The 20,470-nt window shown below is 35.4% G+C and overlaps 4 protein-coding genes and 1 pseudogene across 7 annotated transcripts; 3 read left to right on the plus strand and 2 right to left on the minus strand.

The window, feature by feature from the left end:
* Positions 1-348: 348 nt before the first annotated feature.
* Positions 349-2,559, plus strand: LOC110648344 (F-box/kelch-repeat protein At3g06240-like). Its single transcript, XM_021802561.2, has one exon. It carries the CDS (start codon positions 1,298-1,300, stop codon positions 2,369-2,371), a length of 1,074 nt encoding a protein of 357 aa, XP_021658253.2. The 5' UTR covers positions 349-1,297; the 3' UTR covers positions 2,372-2,559.
* Positions 2,560-3,626: 1,067 nt separating this feature from the next.
* Positions 3,627-8,014, plus strand: LOC110647579 (F-box/kelch-repeat protein At3g06240-like; annotated as a pseudogene).
* A 921-nt stretch (positions 8,015-8,935) lies between these two features.
* On the minus strand, positions 8,936-15,220 carry LOC110670945 (protein FAR1-RELATED SEQUENCE 7). 4 transcript variants are annotated; one of them, XM_058136955.1, is made up of 2 exons: positions 15,064-15,220; positions 8,936-11,461 (listed from the first exon to the last, which is right to left on the minus strand). In XM_058136955.1, exon 2 carries the CDS (start codon positions 11,419-11,421, stop codon positions 9,094-9,096), a length of 2,328 nt encoding a protein of 775 aa, XP_057992938.1. In that variant the 5' UTR covers positions 11,422-11,461; positions 15,064-15,220; the 3' UTR covers positions 8,936-9,093. The 4 variants fall into 4 exon arrangements, with proteins under 4 accessions (XP_057992938.1, XP_057992937.1, XP_057992940.1 ...); XM_058136954.1 differs by lacking the exon at positions 15,064-15,220 and adding an exon at positions 12,027-12,362; XM_058136957.1 differs by lacking the exon at positions 15,064-15,220 and adding an exon at positions 12,027-12,349 and having other exon boundaries at positions 8,936-11,456.
* On the minus strand, positions 13,067-15,465 carry LOC110670895 (pentatricopeptide repeat-containing protein At5g18950). Its single transcript, XM_058137206.1, is given in 10 exon segments — positions 13,067-13,866; positions 13,868-14,123; positions 14,126-14,192; positions 14,194-14,274; positions 14,276-14,361; positions 14,364-14,465; positions 14,468-14,716; positions 14,719-14,881; positions 15,064-15,127; positions 15,455-15,465. Coding segments are annotated over 10 exon segments (1,149 nt in total). The 3' UTR covers positions 13,067-13,796.
* A 64-nt stretch (positions 15,466-15,529) lies between these two features.
* Positions 15,530-17,122, plus strand: LOC110670944 (BI1-like protein). Its single transcript, XM_021833268.2, has 4 exons — positions 15,530-15,876; positions 16,165-16,278; positions 16,442-16,599; positions 16,718-17,122. The coding sequence occupies exons 1-4, from the start codon at positions 15,609-15,611 to the stop codon at positions 16,922-16,924; spliced, it is 747 nt and encodes a 248-aa protein (XP_021688960.1). The 5' UTR covers positions 15,530-15,608; the 3' UTR covers positions 16,925-17,122.
* The last annotated feature ends 3,348 nt before the right edge of the window (positions 17,123-20,470 follow it).

Here is a 20,470-nt window from a genome sequence, read left to right on the forward strand (position 1 = left end):
TTGTATTGAATTGGTGTGTATAACCCTAGATAAAGATACCCCTTTCTTATTTAATCCTTCCACTGGAGAATTCAAGAGAATTCCAGAAGAATCCCTTTCTGGGCCTGCGGCATGTGGTGTTACTGCTTATGGATTTGGTTATATTTCAATTAGTGATGATTACAAGATGGTGACAATTGATGCTGCTTGTTCCTCTACCCTCAGTTTGGGTGGCAGAGTAAAAGTAAGGTTCCTTTTTTTTTTTTATAATTTTTAAATTTTTTTTAATTTATTAATATTTAGAAGAAAATGAAAATTTTTAAAGTATTTAGAGATTGTAAGTACAAAATCTCATTTCTTTTTTTTTTTTTTTTTATTAAATTAAAATACTGATAAAGGTTATATCAGTATTTGGAGAGTAAAAGTAAGGTTTTTTTGAAGTACAAGATCAAATCATATACTTCTTTTGACAGCCTCATTTCAACTAATTGCAACTGAGGGAATGGAATTCAGGCAAACCTCTTGTGTTTGTTTCAACTTGTATTATTGTTGAACACTTGACAGCCTATCGCTAGATTGAGTTTTACCTTGTTGTAATCGTGGAAAGCTTTGTTTGATGCATAGTACTTCTTCTCAACTATACTCGTACCTGTAAATCATTTTCAGAGGTGAACTTAGAGAAGAAAAATGGAAGCATTTACTCTAAAGAGGACCTTACTCTTGACAGATTAATTATTTAGTTAATCCGTAGCATCTGTTGTAGAGGACGGCCGTATAGAAGATCAATCCTTGATACTACCGCGTTTGATCCTGCGGTTGTACGGTCTTTCCCCACTAATCAATGCACGACAATTTATATCATCCGATTATACCAGCTTGTTTCTCTATGCCTGGTACTGACAAAAATTTTAGGCCCTTTTCGAGAGACGAATGAAATAGAGCCGTTAAAGTTTAGTTGACTTGGTAGCATGGCCTTTAGGCATTTTAGTAACATAAAGAATTTCTTTAGATAGTTCTGTTTCGTTTGCTGAGAAAATAAGACCATGAGTACGACATGGAGACCATAATGAATTCCTTGAAATTGCAATTGGGTTTCGTAGTTAATAAGGACTGTGACTAGAATGCTAAAGACAAACCTAGCATCGATTATTCCAGTGTTTGCTAATGTAATAGTGACCTTTACAATTTTAAATGTGATGACAAGGTTTAAGCATATCCTGCCAACATTGGAACCCGTCTATAAATGTTGATAAACCAACTTGAATGCATCAACTCTTAAAATCTTAAACCTGAGGTCTGTTTGCTTGAACTGAGATCGATGGTGATGGCTAACCTTGTTAAAGATGTCATCATCCAAATACTCTTACGACTATCTGTAAAGTCTCTCTGCCGATTAAAGTGTGTATGCAAATCCTGGCGTTTGCTTATTTCTGATCCGCATTTTATCAGAATGCACCTTAATCTAGCAACCAGAAATAATTGTGTAAACTGCCAAAGATGGAGACTGTGTCTCACATCTTTCTCTCTTCCTTCTGTTTACTCTGTAGGCTATGAAGCATATGATAGAGCAGTAGCAGTAACGATTGATTATCCACTGAAACGTGATTTCTACGATGAGGTCAAGTTCATTGGTTCTTGCAATGGCTTATTATGTGTTGCTTCTGAACCAGGAATCTTACTGTTGATAAACCCTTCTACCAGAGAAGCTGAGGAAATACCAAGATTAGGCAATCGTCGCCCCTTCACTCAATCATCGCTGCCTTACATGTATGGATTTGGCTATGCTCAGTCCATTAATGATTACAAGCTGGTGAAAATCTCTTGCAAAGGTTCTGTCTTTGTCTACTCATTGAAAGCCAACAGCTGGAGAGAAGTTGGAATGTTCCCTTACCGCATCCTTGCACTTGATCCTGGGATTCAGCTAAATGGAGCTATACATTGGGTGGTAAGTCACAGTACGGATTCACAAATAATCGGTGCCTTTGATTTAGTGGAGGAGAAGTTCTGGGATGTGTCACCACCTGCTTCCGTTAAAAATTTTTATGGGATAGGGGTTTTTGGAGAATGTCTCTGCATACTTCCTGATACTGATATAACCTCCCATAATGACTTCTGGATAATGAAGAGCTATGGCATTAAGGAGTCATGGACTAAAGTTGTGATCACCATACCATATTTTAGAATGAAGCCATTAGGCGTTTTTGAGAATCATAGAGCCCTATTAGAGATTGATGGAAAATTAGTCGTCTACAATTTCATAGATGGAACTTGCACGGATCTTGTTATTCATGGTATCCCAGTTGGAATCGAGTTTGAAGTAGAGACATACATAGAGAGTCTTTTTTCACCTTACCTGAGATTGGCACTTAGAGCAGATATCCGACAGAGTTGAATTCACAAGAATGGTTGAAGGTAAATGCATAAAGTCTCCATCTCTGTTTTCCATTTTCTGTCACGTGCTTTGGTTTCTTTGAATCAAGATTTTCGTTTCTTGTTGAATTACTTTCCTAGAAGACAGGCACAATGACAACAGATTTATGTAAAACTTAAAAGTTCATCCAAATCCAGTTTTGTTTTCAATCTCTATTTCCATTTTTTATTCTGAAGCATAGTTCTAGCAATCAGAGTTTCAGGATTAGTAAGACTTCTTGGGCTTAATTTCGGATATTAAATTTATCATTGATTTAAACAATATCACTAAATCTCAAATTTATAAACTTCTTTCAAAATTTTGGCAATATTGAGTGTTAATTTAAAATAAAAATGAAGTAACTTTGCTCAGTGATTATACTAAAATTTAATTCAATTATAAATGAAATTAAGTTGTCCTTTGGGTGATGAAAGAGATGAAAGTGTAGATGTGGACTTGACGTTGCCAAATAACACAAAGATCACAACCATAAACCGGCAATAACAATGTAATAATTCCTTGAAATTTCAGTTGGATATCATTATTAATCATTTGCAGCTAGAAAAATATATTTTTAGCCTCCTAACTTCACACTAAGCTCTGTTTGTTTCGCAAAATATTTTCTTGCATTTGGGTACTCAGGAAAATGATTCAACAGCAAATATTTTTTTGATTAAAGAAAAATTAAATCATTTTTAAAGAAAATAACTTTAATAGTCTTGTTAAAATATAAAAACACTTATACACATATATTATATAAATATATACAATTAGTTTAACATTATAACTAAATAACATAAAATATTTTTTAAAAGTAATATTTTTCATAAAAAATATTTTTCATACATAAATTATTTTCCATGAAACAAATTCATCAAACTAAAAATTATTCAAGTTCGCCAAAGCCCATTTAACAAGATATATGTCATTTTCCCCCTATTTGCTGATTCTTCATTAACTGACCACCTGTTGAAGGAATTTGGAATCACTCCAAGGAACGTTTCTGTTCGCTGATAGAGTTAAGACAACAAAGATAACAACAGAGTTCCTTGAAATTGCAGTTAGATGTTTTTATCAAAAAAATAGAGATTGGAATTAGTTAACCTGAAGGCAACCAAGTTAGATTATCCCAAGGCTTGATAATAATGATACTGCCGCATGTTCTGTTCTACCAATGTTGTAATGGGAAATTCTTGTCTATATACGAGATCATGATGCTATTGATCTGAGATGAACAATGATGGGTAATCTTCCTCCTGATATCATAATCCACATACTCTCAAGGCTACCAGTGAAGTCTTTACTTCGATTCAAATGTGTGTGCAAATCATGGTGTTCTATAATCTCTGACCCACAATTCATTAGAACTCACCTCAATCTGGCAGTCACAGACAACAATTTCAACTATGAGAGAGGGAGAGACTTATTCTCACATCTCCTTCTCTTCGCTCATTTTACTCTGTACGATATGAAGAAAACAATGATGCAATTGCAGTGGAGCTTGATTTTCCAGTCGAGAAGAACAGCTATGATGAAGTCACGTACTTCGGTTCTTGCAATGGTTTGTTATGCCTTTCTCCCGAGCCAGATACATTCTTGCTGTTCAATCCTTCTACCAGAGAGTCCAGGAAAGTACCGAAAGTAAAGAATGATTGCTTCCCATTCTCTAGATATCTAACTCGTGCCTTTACACATGGATTTGGCTATGATCATTCAGTAGATGATTACAAGTTTGTGAAAATAGCACTGGGAATTTATGTTCTTGTCTACTCGCTGAAAACAAATACTTGGAAGGGAGTTCAGGACTTTCCATACAATAGTCATGGCAGTGATCCAGAGAAACCACTGAATGGAGCTCTTCACTGGATTGTTAGCCGGACTGAGGATTGGCAGGAATCACAATTGATCGGAGCATATGATTTAGCTGAGGAGAAATTTCAGGATTCGTTCCCACCTTTTTCTGCAAAGAATTTCTATGTAATTGAGGTTCTTGGAGGATGCCTTTGCATACTTGCTGGTACTGTTCTAACTTCACGAAATGATTTCTGGGTGATGAAAGAATATGGAAGAAGAGAATCTTGGACAAAAGTTGTGATTACCATCTCATATTCCCACATGAAGCCATTGGGTTTTTTGAAGGAAGATGAAGCACTGCTAGAACTCCACCTAAGTAGTTTGCGCTTAGCCGGTCTCAAGGCCAGATAAAGGAGGAGGGTTACGGTAGGTGACAACAGGCGTAAAAATTTGGTCACACCATATAATATGGATTCAAATGATATAGGGGCGTCATCTACTTACGACGCGTTACATCGAAGCCCAGGTGTAGTGAGAAATATGCAAGGGTGTAGGGCGTTCACCGAAAGCGATGGGCCATGCCGACGCCCGGGTGTGGTGTTAAGTGAACAAGGATTCCCACATCATGGACAGGCGTAAATAAAGAAGTTAGTCCATAAGACAGATAGTAGAATATATTGTGGAACAGAACATAAGATAGACATAGAAAACAATAGAAGATATCATAGGAGACCAATTAGGAAGGAACATGATAGGAGGAAGATCAGGGTTAGTACTTGGAATGTTGGATCACTTACAGGAAAATTAATGGAGCTTGTGGATATCTTGGAAAGGAGAAGGGTGAATATTGCTTGCATTCAGGAGACTAAATGGGTAGGAGAGAAAAATAAGGAAGTAGGTAATTCAGGGTACAAATTGTGATTTACCAGAAAGGAGAGAAACAAGAACGGAGTGAACATAATCATAGACAGGACATTGAAAGACGCAGTAATAGCTGTGAAAAGAATAGGAGATAGAATTATACTAGTAAAGCTAGTACTAGAAGGAGAAACAATAAATGTAGTTAGTGCTTATGCCCCACCAATAAGACTAGACAGTGAGAGTAAACAAAGGTTTTGAGAAGATATGGATGATTTAATACACAGTATACCGAATGAAGAGAATGTTTTCATTGGTGGAGATTTGAATGGACATGTAGGAAGTGATAGGCAAGGTTATGAGAATGTTCATGAAGGTTTTGGTTTTGGCAGTCGAAATGAGGAGGGAAAAAGCATCCTAGATTTTGCTACGACATACGACCTAATACTAGTATATATCTACTTTATAAAAAGAGAGTCACATTTAGTGACTTTCAAAAGTAGACAACATAGAAGCCAAATCGACTTCCTCTTAACCAGGAAGACAAATAGAGCTCTATGCAAAGATTGCAAGGTCATTCCAAGAGAGGTTTTAACAAGTCAACATTAGTTAGTGATCTTGGATGTCAAGTTTAGGAACAATTAAAGTAAGATTAGAAGAAATAGTGTAGCTTGGACAAAGTAGTGGGAGTTCAAAGGACTAAAGCAAGTGAAGTTCAAAATGAGCTTCTCGAGTCCGAAGCATAGAAGCTGGATGTGGAGGCCAATGATATATGGATACAGATGGCATCAAAGATTAGAGAAGTAGCTAGAAAGTACTTGGAGAGTCTAACGGACATGGACCACCCTCAAAAGAGAGATGGTGGTGGAATGAGGAAGTACAAAAAGCAGTGAAGAGAAAAAGGGAATGGTATAAGAAATTACTTAAATGTGATAATAATGAGGCATATGAACAGTACAAGATAGCAAAGAAAGAGGCAAAAAAGGCAGTTAGTCAAGCAAGAGCATAGACTTTTGAAAAGTTATATGAGAAACTTGGAACTAAAAAAGGGGAGAAAGATATTTATAGATTAGCAAGGAGCAAAGAAAGGAAATGTCAAGATCTCAATCAAGTTAGGTACATTAAGGATAAAGAAGGAAAAATGTTGGTGAAAGATAAGTACATTAAAGAAAGATGGAGAAATTATTTTAATGATCTCTTTAATAATAGTCAAAATGGTAATAGCGTGAATATAGACTATAGAACAATAGGAAAAAAAATGCGAATTATACTAGAAGGATTAGATCTTTAGAAGTAAAGGAAGCATTTAAGAGAATGAAAGTGGGTAAAGCCTGTAGACTCGATGAAATACCAATTGAAGTATAGAAGTGTTTGGGAGTTATGGAAGTGACATGGTTAACTAAATTATTTAATAAGATTCTAAACTCAAAGAAAATGCCTAATGAATGGAGTAGGAATATTTTAGTATCTATTTTTAAAAATAAGGGAGACATACAGAGTTGCTCAAATTATAAAGGAATTAAACTCATGAGCCATACTATGAAGTTGTGGGAGAGAGTTGTGGAACATCGACTATGTCATGATACTTGTATCTCTCTCAATCAATTTGGTTTCATGCCCGGTCGTTCAACTATGGAAGCAATCTTTCTCGTTAGAAGCTTGATGGAGAAATATAGAGATGTGAAGAAAGATCTACACATGGTTTTTATTGATTTGGAGAAGGCTTATGATAGTATTCCAAGAGATATCTTATGGAATGTGTTAAAACAAAATAGGGTATCTATTAGGTACATATAAGTGTTGAAAGATATGTATGAAGGAGCATTTACTATTGTGCGGACAGTGGGAGAGGGCACAAGAGATTTTCCGATCTCAATTGGATTACACCAAGAATCAACCATAAGCCCTTACCTTTTTACATTAGTTTTAGATGAATTGACGAAACATATACAAGAGAGTATTCCTTGGTGCATGATATTTGCCAATGATATTGTTCTGAGAGATGAGACACGAGAAAGAGTCAATAGAAAGCTAGAGCTTTGGAGAAGTACTCTAGAATCATAGGGTTTTAAGTTAAATAAAACGAAGACAGAATACATGCATTGCAAGTTCAGTGAAGGCCAAACTGGTGATAGGGAAGAAGTTAGTTTGGATAGAGTGGTACTGTCATAAAGTAATCACTTTAAATATCTCGACTCAGTCCTTTAAGTAGATGGGGGATGTGAGGAGGATGTTAGTTATAGGATTAAAGCCGGATAGTTGAAGTGGAGACATGCCACAAGAGTTTTATGTGATCGCAAAATTCCCAATAAATTGAAAAGAAAATTTTACTGTACAGCCATACGACGGGCTATGTTATATGGTAGTGAGTGTTGGGTACGTCTAAAATAAGAGTTGCAGAGATGAGAATGTTTAGGTAGATGAGTGGCCATACTAGACTAGATTAAGTAAGTCCGTAATGAGAGTATTAGAGAAAATGTAGGAGTGGTGCCAATTGAAGATAAGTTGAAAGAAGGGAGATTGAGCTGGTTTGGTCATGTGAAGCGTAGACATACGGAGGCTCCAGTTAGACAAGTAGAGCACATTAGGTTAGGGGATAGAAAGAAAAAAAAAAAGAGTAGACCTAAATTGACCTAAATTGACTTGGAGGAGAGTAGTACAATATGACCTAAAAGCATTACACATTTCTGAGGATTTAACCCAAAATCGTTTAAAGTAGAGAAAGCGAATCTATATAGCTGACCCCAAATTTTTGAAATAAATGCTTAGTTGAGTTGAGTAGATGAAGCACTTCTAGAAATAGATGGGAAACTAGTTTTGTATAACCCGAGAGAAGAAACTTACAGAGATTTGGTAATTCAAGGAGTCCCTTATGGTATAGAGCTCAAGGCAGAGAGCTACATCGAGAACCTTATTTCACCCAATTTATGGAAGTGGCAATTAGAAGAGACAACTAACACAGCTGAAAAATAGTTTGCATTCTGAATATAACCCCTGTGCAATTTCCCAGTTCCTGAGTTTATCCTCTTTCAAGGATTCTTTGTAATTTGTAATTAGAATGAAAATTTTTCTGAAACAACCATTAATAGTTTTTTTTTCTTTATTAATATTTTCATTTTATAAGTTTTCGAATATACCTAAAATAATCCTATCTTGACTAGTATGTTCTACCGTGCAAAAGGAACGACATGTCGTGTTAGACAGAACTTCGATTCAGATTAACCACCTGTGCTTTTAGGGTAAAAAAAAAAAAAAGGGAAACTTTTGACTTTTGGCTTTCAAGGGAGAGATCTTTTGTGACTAAGGATCATTCTTTTACTGAAATTTCCCAGCAAATTTCAATTTCAAATGCAGGTCTTTATGAATCAAACCCAGGTACATACCACATTTGGAAGTGCTCTCCCTCTGGCACATATGTGGGCAACTTCATCTGCTCGAGAATGTATTCTTTCCACTCTCCTGGAATTATGAAAGGCCTAGATTTCTCTGAAAATGAAGCTCCAAACTAGATTATACGATAAAGGGAAAATGGCAAAAAAAAAAAAAAAAGATAGGTTAACAGTGACCAGAAGTAAATTATTCAGTTATGAAGATGTGATCTACCTTTTCTATGGTCACAATTACACTATAGCTAAAATTCATTTCAATTTTCCCTTTCACTGATAACTGAATCATCCAACAAACAATGTTCACAGGAAAAGCAGGAAGGTAGACAGTTTGGGTCAGGATACGCATATGAACCTTCAAAACATAAGCCTTCAGTCCCAAAAAAAAAGGAGGCAGAATAATGACCATATGTGTTGATTTTCAAAAAAATCACTATTAATCAGCATTACATCTCCATTCTCCCAAGAACAGCATCAAGTGATTCAAGAATCAGAACTCCAATTCAAATACAGAGAAAAGAAATACTTCACTATTCCTTTGCAAGTTATCAGTCTTTGGCCACACTAGCAAAAATTAAAACAAAAAATGTATATTATATATCTACAAAACAAGCTTAAACTACAAAATTTAGCCCTAGGTTGACATCTGACCTTTGTCTCCAACAATTACCTTTGCCAGTGAAGTTTTATTCCACCTTCTCTCATTATCTCATAGGCAATTTTGTATTTTTCAAGAGATGTTGTCCCCGCCTCTACAAATTTACAGGCCGTTTCTCTCAAACTCCACATGATTAAGGACTTGAGTTCCTGAGGGCTAACACCAGATTCAATATCACCAATAGTCCCATATTCAGCATCTTTCGTCCACCGATGCAAGATGTAGCAAGGTGGAATTTCCTTTATATCCAACAGGTTGAAGACTCTCAAAACATGTCTACACAAAATACCTTCAAATTCAAACATTTGACAGCTGCAACGCACATTGAGATTGGATGCACAGCAGGTAACAGCATGTTTCTCAATCTCATTCCCACACCTCCGCACTGAATATCTGCTAATGGTCCCTTCTTCATAAGTCTTTATCCCTAGATAATTGTAGCATTGTAGCAGTTCACTTTGAAATATTTTGAACACAGTGAGTGTATAAAGCCTTCTACATTGTTCTTCTACTGGTTCTTTTGTATGCAGAAAAGCCTGCAAATTATAACAGTTAAAGTCCTCTTTTCTTTCCTCATCACGACGTCGTGCAAGGCCTTGGTCGAATCGTGAAATAAAATCTTCAAGTGGTGTTTGAGCATTCAAGAATGTACCAAAGAATGATTCCAAACTTTCATTTATGGGGATTCCAGCACAAAATTTTCCCCTCAGGTACAATGGCACCCAACTTTCACGCTTTTCATACATTTCTCTAAGCCAAGCATTCTCATTCAGTGCATATCTGTTGATAAGTCCACTCCACATAGTATTAAACTCAACAGATGTTTGGCTCTGATAGATACATTTCTCATATTCATATTTGAATTCTTCAGTCATTGACCTTAAATTCTCTCGTTCCTTTGCTCTAATCTGCCACATTGAAAACCGATGATGAGTCCCAGGAAAGACTTTCGCAATTGCTTGTTGGATGGCCACATCTTGATCAGCTATAATACACTTAGGTCGACATCCAGACATTGCCCTAAGCCATGTCTGAAACAACCAAGTGAAAGAATCCTCTGACACATTGGCGAGTAGAGCACAAGCAAGAAGAACTGGCTGCTTGTGGTGGTTAACTCCAACAAAGGTTGCAAATGGCACTAGATAATTACCCTTCCTGAATGAGGTATCAAACACAATGGAATCACCAAATTGACTGCATGAGAATCTAGACCTGCCATCTGCCCAAAAAACACACATGCAACTGCCATTATCAGCCTCCACCGAATAAAAGAATCCAGTATCTTCTGCTTGCTTAGTTTGAAAATAATCCAGAAGCAATCGATACCAATCACTTCCAATGTTGTTTTCTCGAGCTCTCCCTATAGGACTACCGTAATTTATTTTAGCTATGTCTAAAGAGTCCAATCCACCATTTACATCGCCATTTACGTCATCTATGAATTTCTTTGAAGCATTAGAACTTTTCTGATGAGTTCCTGTTTGCAGCTCAAAATCATGATTATGATCCTTTTGAAGACGGTCCACTATCCAAGTTCCAGATTCTTGCCTCTTAATCCTCATAAATGCCCCACAGCCTACTCTTGACGGGTGTTGAAACCCTTCCTTGGAGCACACAAATCGCCGAGATGTAATAGACCCATCATTCTTTGAACGAAATAACTGACCAATCCGAATTCTAAATCCAGCACCATCTGCATATACTTGGTATAATTGGTATGCTTCATCAACTGAATTGAATACTAGACCTACATAAGGTTCAGCTTTGAATTGACCTTCATCTCCTCCCTTTTTAAATCGTTTGACATTAATGATACCAGATGAGCATGAGCGCTCATTATCGACATCCTCAATCAGTTTGAATTTTGGCCTCTGAGACACCTCAGTCAGTTTGAATTTTGGCGTTGACAACACTTCAGCTGATGATTTCTTAGCTCTAGGAGCTCTCTTCTGCAAAATAGGTGGATGACTTTCGTCTATAAGTCCAAGTTCATGGTTGTGATCCTTATGGATTTGATCAATCATCCATTTTCCAGAATCACGTCTTTGCACCCTTATGAATGCTGGGCAACCTGACCTTGAGTTAAGCTGAAAACCCTCCTTTGAGCACACAAACCTTCTTGAAGAAACTGAACCATCAGTTCGTGATCGATAAAGCTGGCCAGTCCTAATTCTGAATCCTATTCTCATTGCATATGCGCCATAGAATTCACGTGCTTCATCTGCTGAATCGAACTCTAACCCTATGCACGGTTCATGTCTTGACTCCCCTTCATCCTTTCCATTGACCCTGTTGTTCACTCGAGTCATACCTAGTGGATATGCTTTTACAATCATGGCGGTCCCACACTCCTCACTGTTGGGATTGGTTTCTGAACTGCATTTAGAGGAGCACCAAAAAGAGAATTAAGAAAAAAAAGGAAAATATCTATTGCAGTAGGAATTGTTGGGCAGCAACCAGAAATTGCTCTCTTCAGAAAAGTCGACATAGCTTCTTCTTTTTCCCCCTTAATATGCGGAATTGAAATGAGCACCTGTCACTTAGCAAGACCCAACAAAATCGTGTTTGTGTTTTTGCAATTTTATGATTGATAATGTATCTAAAAGGAAGTTATTCCCGCAAAAGTAAGATATTGTAATTGAAAAAAGAGAAATGGTAAATTTGCAATACTAAAACGCAGTTCTCAGCTCATAGAGTAATGAATTCCCATTTAAGCTCTTAGTAGCAGGAGAAGGAGAAGGAGAAGGAGAAGAAGAAGAAGAAGAAGAAGAAGCAAAACACTAATAGATAAATCCAGATAAACTGGAGAAATCAAAGAAAAGAACAAGAAATGAACCAGTCAAATATGCAACATCCAATCAAACCCAGCACAAATGTGAAGACAAATTAAATTCAAAGATCAAAGCAAAATTAGGGTTGTAAGAGCAAAAGAATGAATTACCTTCTGATATTGCTGAAGAGACCTGAACTCGGATGAAAACCCATATTATCCGGAAAGGGTAGAGAGAGCATAAAGAAGAGGGTGCGATTTGATAAGAGATGGTAATTGAAAAGGCGATTTTAATTTTACCTTTTCGGCCGGGAATTATAGGCCTCGAAATTAGGGGAAAGTGGAGGAGGGTAATTTTATCTGTGGTGGATTGCTGATCAATCTCAGCTCAGATGATTTAAAAAGCCCAAGGAGGAGTGGGAGGAGGATAGCACCGCTCCTCAGCCCGGAGGAGGTGGCAACTTTTTTTTTTTTTTTTAATGATGCCGATGCTCGCACTTCTGACTATTGGCCAGAGTTGACCTGGCCTTGGCTAAAAGCCTAAAACAGAGCCCATAAACCGGTGAGTTTCAAAGCAATAGTTTGGTTGTTATTGTTCGCTGCATCAAAGGACAAAATTCTTCATATGTTACTTTTTATACCTTCTTATCCTATTTTTCTTGATTTTCACAGTTTTATTTTAAATAAAAAAATGGAGCACTGATTATATGTATATACAAAGGTGTATTCGATAATTATTTAATTTAAAATGAAATAAAATTATTTTATTATAAAAAATAAAATGATTTAATAAAATTTTATAATTCATTTTATTAAATTTTTATAAAATAATATTTTTTTTATAAAATAGTTAATTATAAAAATTTTATTAATTTAATAAAAAAAATTCATGTAAAAGAATATATACAATATTTTTTAATAATATTAAAAAATATTATGAATAAAATTAAATAAGATATATTTATTTAACATTTTATATTTATTATTTTAATTAAAATTTAAGAGGTAAAAATGTGATAATTTAAGATATCGAAAAAATTTTATTTTTTTTGTTAAACTAATAAATTTTTCATAATTGATTTCTTTATAAAAAAAAGCATAATTTTATAAAAAAATTAATAAGATAAATTATAAAATTTTGTTAAATCACATTGCTTTTGATAATAAAGTAATTTTATTTTATTTTACATAAGTAACCATATAATACGCCATGAAACAACTACAAAGCTTTATGATTCTCCAATATATGAGAGCACACTAGCCACATGAGGAAGGACTTAACAATCCAACAGGATCCACTTGGTCCATCTTATTGGTCAACTTTCCACTTAATTTGGCGAAAAACAATTCTTATCTTTTGCAGGGCTTAAGCCAACTAAGAACCGTATTTCTTTCAACAAGATGAACTTCATAACACGTTCTCTCTTTCGCATGTGTAGGGGTAGGACCGATACAACGAGCTATTTTTCATTGGCGTGTTGGCCTCTCATTGGAGCATTGTTCCAGGTCAAAGGAGCAATAAGTATTCACAAAGGTGAATCAATAAAAATGCCAGAGTAGCTTTCGCACTTGGCAGAAGAACCTAGTACAACATGCTGCTCTTCCAATTCAAAATAAGGACAAATGATAAATCACAAGCATCAATCACTGAAAATAACACTCCAGTTGAAGCTTTTATGACTCGGATTTAAAGTAGCTGATTACAGGCACTTATTAGACTATAGTAATTCCATAGAGGAGATTAAAGAAAAAATGGGAAGGCAAATTGTATATCTTTTCCTTGCAGGAGTTACAAACAAGTTGAAAACGCCCAATTTAATTTCTTTCCAGGATCCTGTCCAGGCAAGTTTCAGAATAAAGAGTACTGCTTTTGCAGATTTTACTAACCAAAGAATAGCATATGCCCATTTCTAAGAGAATAACCTATCCCAAACAGAAAACCTAAAATAAAAAATCATCATACAGTTTCCTAGCCTCTTCAAAATCTTCATTCTTAGAAATTCCATGAATCAGTGTATTCTTTCGGAAGAATACCCTTATTGATCATCTCAAACCAAAGCTTCTAAGCATCACCAAGCCATCCCATCTCACAAAGACAATGAGTCGTTGTATACATGACCCTATCTGGGGCATAGCCTCTATCTTCAAGATCATTGAAAATCTAAGGCCTCAAAAGTGACATTTTATACTTGCAAAGTCCATTGATGACTTCCGGATATGTATTAATCTCAGAAGCACAATTCTTGGCTATCGTTGTGTGAAGAAGCGTACTCTTGCATAATTCCTCCACTTATAAAACCCAGATATCAATGCATTGAAAGTAATATTTCTAGGGACAAACCCCCTTTTCTAAAACCTGTCTTTCATAACCATTCAGAAGTTGACTATCAGCACAAAAGGCTCAAATAAAATATTCAACATCTCTCAACATCAATATCTGCCACAACCCCAGATTCCAACATTTCATTATGCAATTTCCAAACAAGATCAGTCCTCCCGAAACTAGACAACCCAACAAAGCTGAATTCCAAGCTTCAAGAACACATCAAGTGAATCCTGATTCCTGAACCATTCAACCATCACAAAGACAACATATATGGCGTTCTAAAAACCCTGCTCGGGACTAAAACCCGAAACTTGAAGGAAATATTTTGCTGCATTGCAAGCTTTAGCCTCCAAAATCGAACCAAAAAGCACATTGCAGGAAACTTGAACAGGTGTAAAATTGGAATGCAAACGCAGCCCAAGAAAGAATTTTAGTGAGAAAAACGCATTTGTTTTGGTGCTTCAGAAGCTAGTGAAAGAATTGGGGATGGTAAAATTGAAAGAAGGAAAATTCAACAAAAGAATTTGCTCCCATTGGAGTTTGTTCTCGTGATCTTCCCCACTCCTCTAGCTATATCACTGAAATGTTGGTTTACGTTCTCAGGGAGTTCGTGATTCCGAATTGGCTTGATTCCTTCACTAATAAATTCAATTTCTTCAACAGTAAGTTTTTTGATTTGGGTACTAGAGTTTGGCCGGTGCTATAAGGGCGAAGTAAAATCACAATAAGATGATGGAGGTCTAGCCATGAAATATCACAGATTCACTACTTCTCACTAACAATTTCCTTCTTCTATAGCTACATATTGAAGATAAAATAGAAAAATGATGAACAAAACCAATGATTAAGCAGAGAAGATTAGAAACTAGAAATTGAACTTACAGGCAAAAATGGAATCAGCGAATGCGATAAATCCCGAATTGCTACGTTTTCCAGTTCTGCCCACCTTCAACGGCACTGCCAAGGTAAGAATAGCATAGTTTGCTCCGCCCTTGATCCACCGCTTTGTGCTTAGCAAAATCCTAGTTTTTTATTATTATTTTTTTAAAAATTATTCGGTGCATATATATATATATATATATATATATATATATATATATATATATTTTATAATTATATAAAATTTATATTTTATATAATAAGAAAGATGAACGTTATTTTTTAGTGTTTAATAGTGTTTAGTGTATTTATTATTATTTTTTTTTCACAGCTTAATAATTGAAAAATGAAAATATGGATTTTTCTTTATCCATTTGTCGGTCACAATTTTAACCTCACCGCCATGTGACGTTAAGCTGTCAATGGAAGTCCTCGTCTACCTTCCCCACGTATAAACCATAAAGAAAGGCATTCTATTTCTATATCTCATCTGTTTCCCTGAAAAAACAAGGTAGACAAGAAAAGTCAAGAAATAGAGAGAGGAAGAAATGTACGGATTCTCGAGCCTGAGTACCAAGGATTTAGGGAAGGAGGTTGATCTCGAGGCTGGCAATGGAGAGACGTTGTACCCTGGTTTGAGTCTGGGGGAGAACCAACTTCGATGGGGCTTGATCCGCAAGGTCTACGGCATTCTTGCCGTCCAGCTGATGCTCACCACCATAGTCTCCGCCTTCACCGTCCTCTACACCCCTGTCAACGCTCTCCTCGGTGACAGTCCTGGCCTCCTTTTGCTCCTCTGCATCGTTCCCTTCATCCGTACGTTACAATTCAGATCTCATATCTTTCCTTGCATATTTTTGTCTTTCGAATTGAACTTTATTATGTGATCTGACGCTGGGTTGTATGGATTGATCATGGGTTGAATGATTAGTAGAATCTTTTTTATTTATTTTTGGGAATGGAATTGATAAATCAAATTTCTTGTATGATTTTCTTGGGGAAGATGGCAAAGGTCATGAAATGATAGATAGGGCGAGTCTTGGTTTTTTTATTTATTGAAATTATTGTGCTTTATCTCAACAACAACAAACTCAATAATTGCAGTGCTGTGGCCCTTGCACGTTTTTCACCAGAAGCACCCAGTCAACCTGATTCTCCTTGGTCTCTTCACTGTGTCGCTAAGCCTTTTGGTTGGAGTAAGCTGTGCTAATACAGATGGTAAGTATATTTTTTTCTCCCCTGCTTATGATTTCTATCATGTGTTGCATTTTGATAGTTCCATGGACAGTTTTACAGTTCCTTTTGTAATCCTATCTATCCGAGAACATACGGATCTTTTACTAATATCATCTGATTATGATTGTGCTATGTTTGTTTTCAGGGAAAATTGTGCTTGAAGCACTAATTTTAACCTCAGTTGTGGTTTGCTCTCTAACTGGATACACTTTCTGGGCTTCTAAGAAGGGTCATGACTTCAGCTTTTTGGGACCAATTTTATTCACCAGCCTCATCATACTCATCGTAACTAGTTTTATCCAGGTTAGATGTCTCATTTGTCTTTGTTTATTGAAGCGATGCAGCAATGAATTCATTAGTTGTTTAACAAATATTGGGGAATATATGGTAATTTTCTAACTTTTTATGTTTCATCGTGTAGATGTTCTTCCCTCTTGGCTCAACATCTACAGCTATCTATGGTGGAATCAGTGCTCTGGTTTTCAGTGGATATATTATTTATGACACTGACAACCTGATCAAGCGCTTCTCATATGATGAATATATTTTGGCCTCTGCTGCTCTCTACCTGGACATTCTGAATCTGTTCCTTTCCATTTTACGTGTTCTGAGTCAAAGAAGCAATTAGTTTTTACAAGATACTCTTTACCAGCCTAGCAGGCATGCAAGCTATACCTTCATAAAAACTAAATCCAGTTAAGATTGTGGATGGTTGATATTGTGTTGAATGTACTTGTGACGAGAGGATTGTTGATTCATGCAGAATCCTAATGTCTTGCATTTACCTTAATCAAATCTACTATAGTAAATAGATTTGTTGTTGGAATTGTTTCCCATTTATGTTTTTTTTTTTTTTTTATCTGCTTGTTTTATTAAAAAAAAAAAGAAGAATCTGTTTCTTTATATTTCTTTCTTTTATTCTTTTGCATGATATACCATAGCATGGTGGGATGGATTGAACTATAGATTGGTGTTGCAATTTTTGTTTTCCCTTTCGGTTGATAGACAGCAGCAAATCCTTTTTGCTGAGGAATTGCTTCCCAAATTCAAAGGTTCGCTCCCGGCTCTATTAGTAAATGAATGAGAATCCTCAGTGGGAGGGGAAAAAGCAAGAGGACAAACCTCCTTGTCTCAATACGTATGCGGTTGTCACCCTAGGCCTTGGTGGTGGCAGATTTATTTTTTTTTTTTTTTAGAATAAAGATTCATTCATGAAGAAAATCAGATGGATAAAGCATCTACCACAGATGGAAGGAGGAACCTCTTCCATCAAAATGTGTTCAGCAACCAGATTAACCTCTCTAAGCACATGAACACAATTGACGAAACTGCAATCATCCATCTCCATTAAGAGTTATTGTATTCTGGTTGAAGGCAACACCAATCTCTTCTACACATGATTAACGAGAAGCAAGGAATCAGATTCTAATGTGAAAACTCGGAACCCAGCATCTCGTGCACGCTGAATACCAAGACAAGCAGCCTCGACCTCCGCATCTTTAGGTGGAAGAGAATGGTTAAGGCGAAAAGCAGCAGACATGAGAATCTCCCCTTTTTGATTACGTAGCACCATTCCTAATCCACAACAAACTCCTTCAATAATTGCTGCATCCACATTCATTTTCAATGCATCAGTAGCAAGCGCTTTCCATTTAACAGAACGCACTAAAGGTCTGAACCATTTGAGAAGTGAAATTGCTGATATTCCTGTAAGAGTGTATCAACTCTAGAAATAATCTGGTCAGGTGGAACAATAGTCCCCTTAAAGAGAACTGAATTTCTTGAGTTCCAGCAAGCCCATACCAGCATATAGAATTGATGGAATTGTTCTCTATACAATTTATCTTTGCAAACATTAAACCACTGAATAGAAGATGAAAATGGATGCAGTATAACTGAACAAAAAGGAGATACCTCTCATATAGCCGAAGCACCAGGTCATTCATAAAGAGCATGTGTGATAGTCTCTTCATGAATGTTGTAGCTAGCACACAATGAACTGATATCCACACCTTTTCTATGCAACTTTGATGCCACTGGAAGTTGATTATTGCAAGCCCTATAGAGAAAATGACGCACTTTGGGAGGAAGGCACAAGTTCCACAAATATTTCCACATAGAGTCATATGTAGATCTTGATGAATTAGCTGACGTAGAGTTGCGCTCCAGCTTCATGGCTAAATAATAGGCACTCTTAACACTAAAGAGACTAGTTTTATCAAAATGCCAAATCAAAATATCTCTTTCTCTAATTGGACAAAAGGGAATGGCACAAATTTAAGAAGCTTCAAAGGGTGGGAATATCAAGTTAATTAAAGAATTATCCCATCGAAATTGGCCCTCCTCTAAAAGCATATCAACGTTGCATGTTCATCCAGAATTGAAGGGGGAGATCATACCGGAAATCTATTTTGAGCTAGGAGCCAAGCATCTTTCCAAATGCGAATATCTCTACCATTACCAAGCAACCATCTTGACCCTTCCTCCACTAAACATTGAGCATGCATCAAACTTCTCCATGTCTAACTTGGTTGAAATCCATAATCCGCTTCTAAGAAAACTTTTCGAGGATGATACTTAGCTTTAAGGATTTGAGCTAAAATGGAAGAAGTATCCATTGAAAGGCACCAATACTGTCTTGAGAGCATGGCTAAATTAAAAGCATGCATGTTACGGAAACCACCATGAGATTTGGATTGGCATAAAATGCTTCCATCGAGCCCAGTGAATTTTCCTTTCATCATTCTTTTTTCCCCACCAAAATTCAGCCATGAGAGACTCAAGCTTATCACAGATATCTTGAGGAATCCGGAAACAATTCATGAAATATGTCGGTGGGTTGATTGAACAACTGCTTTCAAAATCACTTCTCTCCCTGCTCTTGAGAGTTATTTTTCCTTCCAGGCCTTGAGTTTTTGTGCTACTCTATCCACTAGAGAGCTAAATACAACTTTCTTTTTTCTCCCAATAACAGCAGGTAAAACCAGATACTTTTGATATTGATCCACAGCTTTAACTGGGCAAATGACAAAAAAGGTGTAATCAAAAATACAAAATACAAAAAAAGGTTGACTTTAAAATTAATTATCAAAAAGGAGTGAATTATGCTGAGTTGGAGGAAGTGAATGCGGGACGCTAACTATAATAGCATTTTTAAGGTCCGGACGCTATTCAAAATAGCGATCTACGTCAAAAATGTGAAAGGAGAGCTGGACGCTATTCAAAATAGCTTCCAGCTCTCAAGTTTAAAGGTTGGACGCTACTTATAGTAGCGTCCAACCTTTTTTTTTTAATTTTTAATAATTTTATTTTATATTTTAAATAAAATATAAATATTATTTTAATAAATAAAATTATAATATGTAATATTATATATTATAATATTTTTATTATAAATATTATTTATTAATTTAAAATTAAATTAAAATTTAATAAAATAAAAAATTAAAATTAAAAAATAAATAATTAAAAAAATTTAAGAAAAGTTGGACGCTACTATAAGTAGCATCCAACTTTTTTTCAAATTTTTAATAATTTTATTTTATATTTTAAATAAATTAAAAATATTATTTTAATAAATAAAATTATAATATGTAACATTATATATTATAATATTTTTATTATAAATATTATTTTTTAATTTAAAATTATATTAAATTTTAATAAAATTAAAAAATAAATAATTAAAAAAATTTGAGAAAAGTTGGACGCGTCCAACTTTTTTTTAAATTTTTAATTATTTTATTTTATATTTTAAATAAATTAAAAATATTATTTTAATAAATAAAATTATAATAATTAATATTATATATTATAATATTGTTAAATATTTATTAAATTGATATTTATGGTCTTCCAAAGCAAAATAAACAAAAGGAAACAAAAGAAAAAAAAATTAGAAAAGTCTCATTTTTTCTTCCTTGTGCCGCCCCCATCCCCTCTCATTTTCCTCCATGGAAAGCCACCATTAAAGCTTGCATACAAGCTTTAATTTTCCCACTCAATTCTCATAACTCCCCTAAAAATACTACTAAAGCTTGTTATTACTACTTAAGAAGAAGATTTCAAGAAGAAAGAAGAGCAAAGGTTAGGGTTTTGAAGCTTTAAGTGAGGTTAGCATATCAAACTCTTTATTTTTCCATTTAAATGCATGTTTAGGTAATTAAGTGAGCTT

This window comes from Hevea brasiliensis, chromosome 15, assembly GCF_030052815.1.
Source record: "Hevea brasiliensis isolate MT/VB/25A 57/8 chromosome 15, ASM3005281v1, whole genome shotgun sequence".
In the NCBI taxonomy this organism is placed as follows: domain Eukaryota; kingdom Viridiplantae; phylum Streptophyta; class Magnoliopsida; order Malpighiales; family Euphorbiaceae; genus Hevea; species Hevea brasiliensis.